Source organism: Hylobates moloch, unplaced genomic scaffold (assembly GCF_009828535.3).
Source record: "Hylobates moloch isolate HMO894 unplaced genomic scaffold, HMol_V3 SCAFFOLD_8457, whole genome shotgun sequence".
Lineage (NCBI taxonomy): Eukaryota > Metazoa > Chordata > Mammalia > Primates > Hylobatidae > Hylobates > Hylobates moloch.
The window spans coordinates 911-3,012 of record NW_026660732.1 but is presented as its reverse complement, the minus strand read 5'-3'; the positions used below and the strand labels follow the sequence as shown (position 1 = coordinate 3,012).

At 41.9% G+C, this 2,102-nt stretch overlaps 1 protein-coding gene across 1 annotated transcript; it reads left to right on the top strand.

Annotated features, from left to right (window-relative positions):
- Positions 1-679: 679 nt before the first annotated feature.
- LOC116465704 (E3 ubiquitin-protein ligase HERC2-like) lies at positions 680-1,886 on the top strand (the record flags this gene model as incomplete). The annotated part of the gene is made up of 2 exons (XM_032148685.2): positions 680-1,206; positions 1,715-1,886. Coding segments are annotated over exons 1-2 (336 nt in total), but the record flags the coding sequence as incomplete, so codon positions are not given.
- Between the last annotated feature and the right edge of the window lie 216 nt (positions 1,887-2,102).

The window sequence follows — 2,102 nt, the reverse complement described above, 5'->3', positions numbered from 1 at the left end:
AGACTCAGGAAGCTGTGATACTAAATGAGATGGACGAGAGAGGATGCTTAGAGATTTGGCCATCAGTCATTCGTGGATGGTTGAGCGCTTACATTATGTGTCTCTCTGTGATGATTAGGAGCTGCTGTCCTGAGTGCAGGGTGGCGCTTGGTTTGAAGTCTTATAGATAATGTGGGAGTAAACAACTACTCAAGATCAAATAGTTTAGTCCTGTAGCTGGTCTTTTTAGTGTAAAAAATTTTGAATGGGAATCATTTGTGTGTAAGAAAAACATAAACTCTGGTCTTAGGTGCTACACATTTTTGTTAAGGTTTTTAAATTTAAAGAAAATATAAAATTCAACAGGAAAGACAGATGCAGAGGAAAAGTGAGGCCACTCCTCACTCTCCTTGCAGAGGTCAGAACTGTGCCTTTTTCCAGCCGGCAGGAGGCTTTTGACGTTTGCGCCCACGGCTCTGAGTCCACTTCCTGAGCCTGCTAGTGAAGGCAGTACCACAGAGTTTTAACGCTGGAGGCCCTGAACATAGGCTTGGAGTTGATTTCAAAAATTCAGCTGTAATATTGATGCCATAAGATCCTTTCTCTGCAGTCTTGGGATAGAATTTTTAAAAATTTATTATTGAGTAACATAGAAAAGTTAAAAATATTTCATTGATCAGAGATAGAAATTAGTGTAGACATTTTGCCTCCAGATTCTCAGGTGGTTTTAGAAATTGATTCTTTAATTCTGTAGGAGAAGGTTGATATTGGTATAGTCTTACACGTCATTGAAACTGGAAAAGATAGCTAGATATTCTTTTACTCATGTTTTGGATAATGGGATAAATTATTTTATGCTTCACATACTTGGAGTATGTCATCCACTGTAATATAGTATCTGAATGAACACTTTAAATAAAATATAGTTGTGTAAGCTAATTGTACACTTTAAAATCTATGAATAAATTTGAGTAGCAAGTCTCAGAAACTGGATTCTAAATATTAAAAATACATCCTTCCTTGGGAGGGAGCATGTAGTAAACGTGTTAGTGTGATTGTAAGCATGCTGTCTTTCTGGAGGTCGCTTTGTTCCTGCATCCACTGCTTTCATTTCAGGGATGTTCACGGAACGCCAGGCACCAAAGGGCCAGGAAACATCCCCCTGCAGGACCAGCACTTGGCCCTGGCCATCCTGCTGGAGCTGGCTGTGCAGAGAGGCACGCTGAGGTGAGGGCCGCCGCAGACTGGGAACGCTTTGGGGAAGCGCCTCTGTATCCAAATACCTGTTGCATTGTGTGCATTTCACTGAATCGTGTGTGACCGGAGCAGATGTGGTGATCAGAGAACCAGGTCCCAGAGCTCGCTCGCTCGCTCTTTTCCTTTTCTTCACTTCCTTTTTTATGCTCAGTTTTCTAGCCTGGGAACTGTTCTTTTTCTTTCAGTTTTCATCATTTAATTATTTTTATTCCATGAATTTAAGATCCTACAACTTTCATGTAAATGTGCTCTTTGAGCTTTTCTGTTAAGAAGTCTTTCCTATCAGCAGAAGGCGATGTCTTGTGCTGAAATCTCGGTGTCAATTCAGTGATTTAATTACCATGGCTTTACTTTAGTTTCCTTTCAAATCTCAAGTATTTCTTCACTTCTATCTAGCTGTTTGCTTTTATTTTTGATCAACCATGAAGAAAAGAAGTTAATCTGTTTTTACTAGGAATAAATATCTTTTCTCCTTTAGCCAAATGTTGTCTGCCATCCTGTTGTTGCTTCAGCTGTGGGACAGTGGGGCACAGGAGACTGACAATGAGCGTTCTGCCCAGGGCACCAGCGCCCCGCTTTTGCCCTTGCTGCAAAGGTTCCAGAGCATCATTTGCAGGAAGGACACACCCCACTCCGAGGGCGACATGCACGTGAGTGTCATGATGGAACTTTGTGTTTAGGTGGCACTCAAGTCTAGTTATTTTTAAAGCAAGACCCGCGTTCATGTCCATGGCAGTGTTTTTCTCTGGCTTGTGTGTGTTTGGTGGTAACAGCAGTGAGTCAGATGAGACTGGTGTGGGAGGCCACTTGTTTGTGGAGAAGACTCGGATCAGCGAGTACTGACTTCCTTTTCAGCACAGAACCAA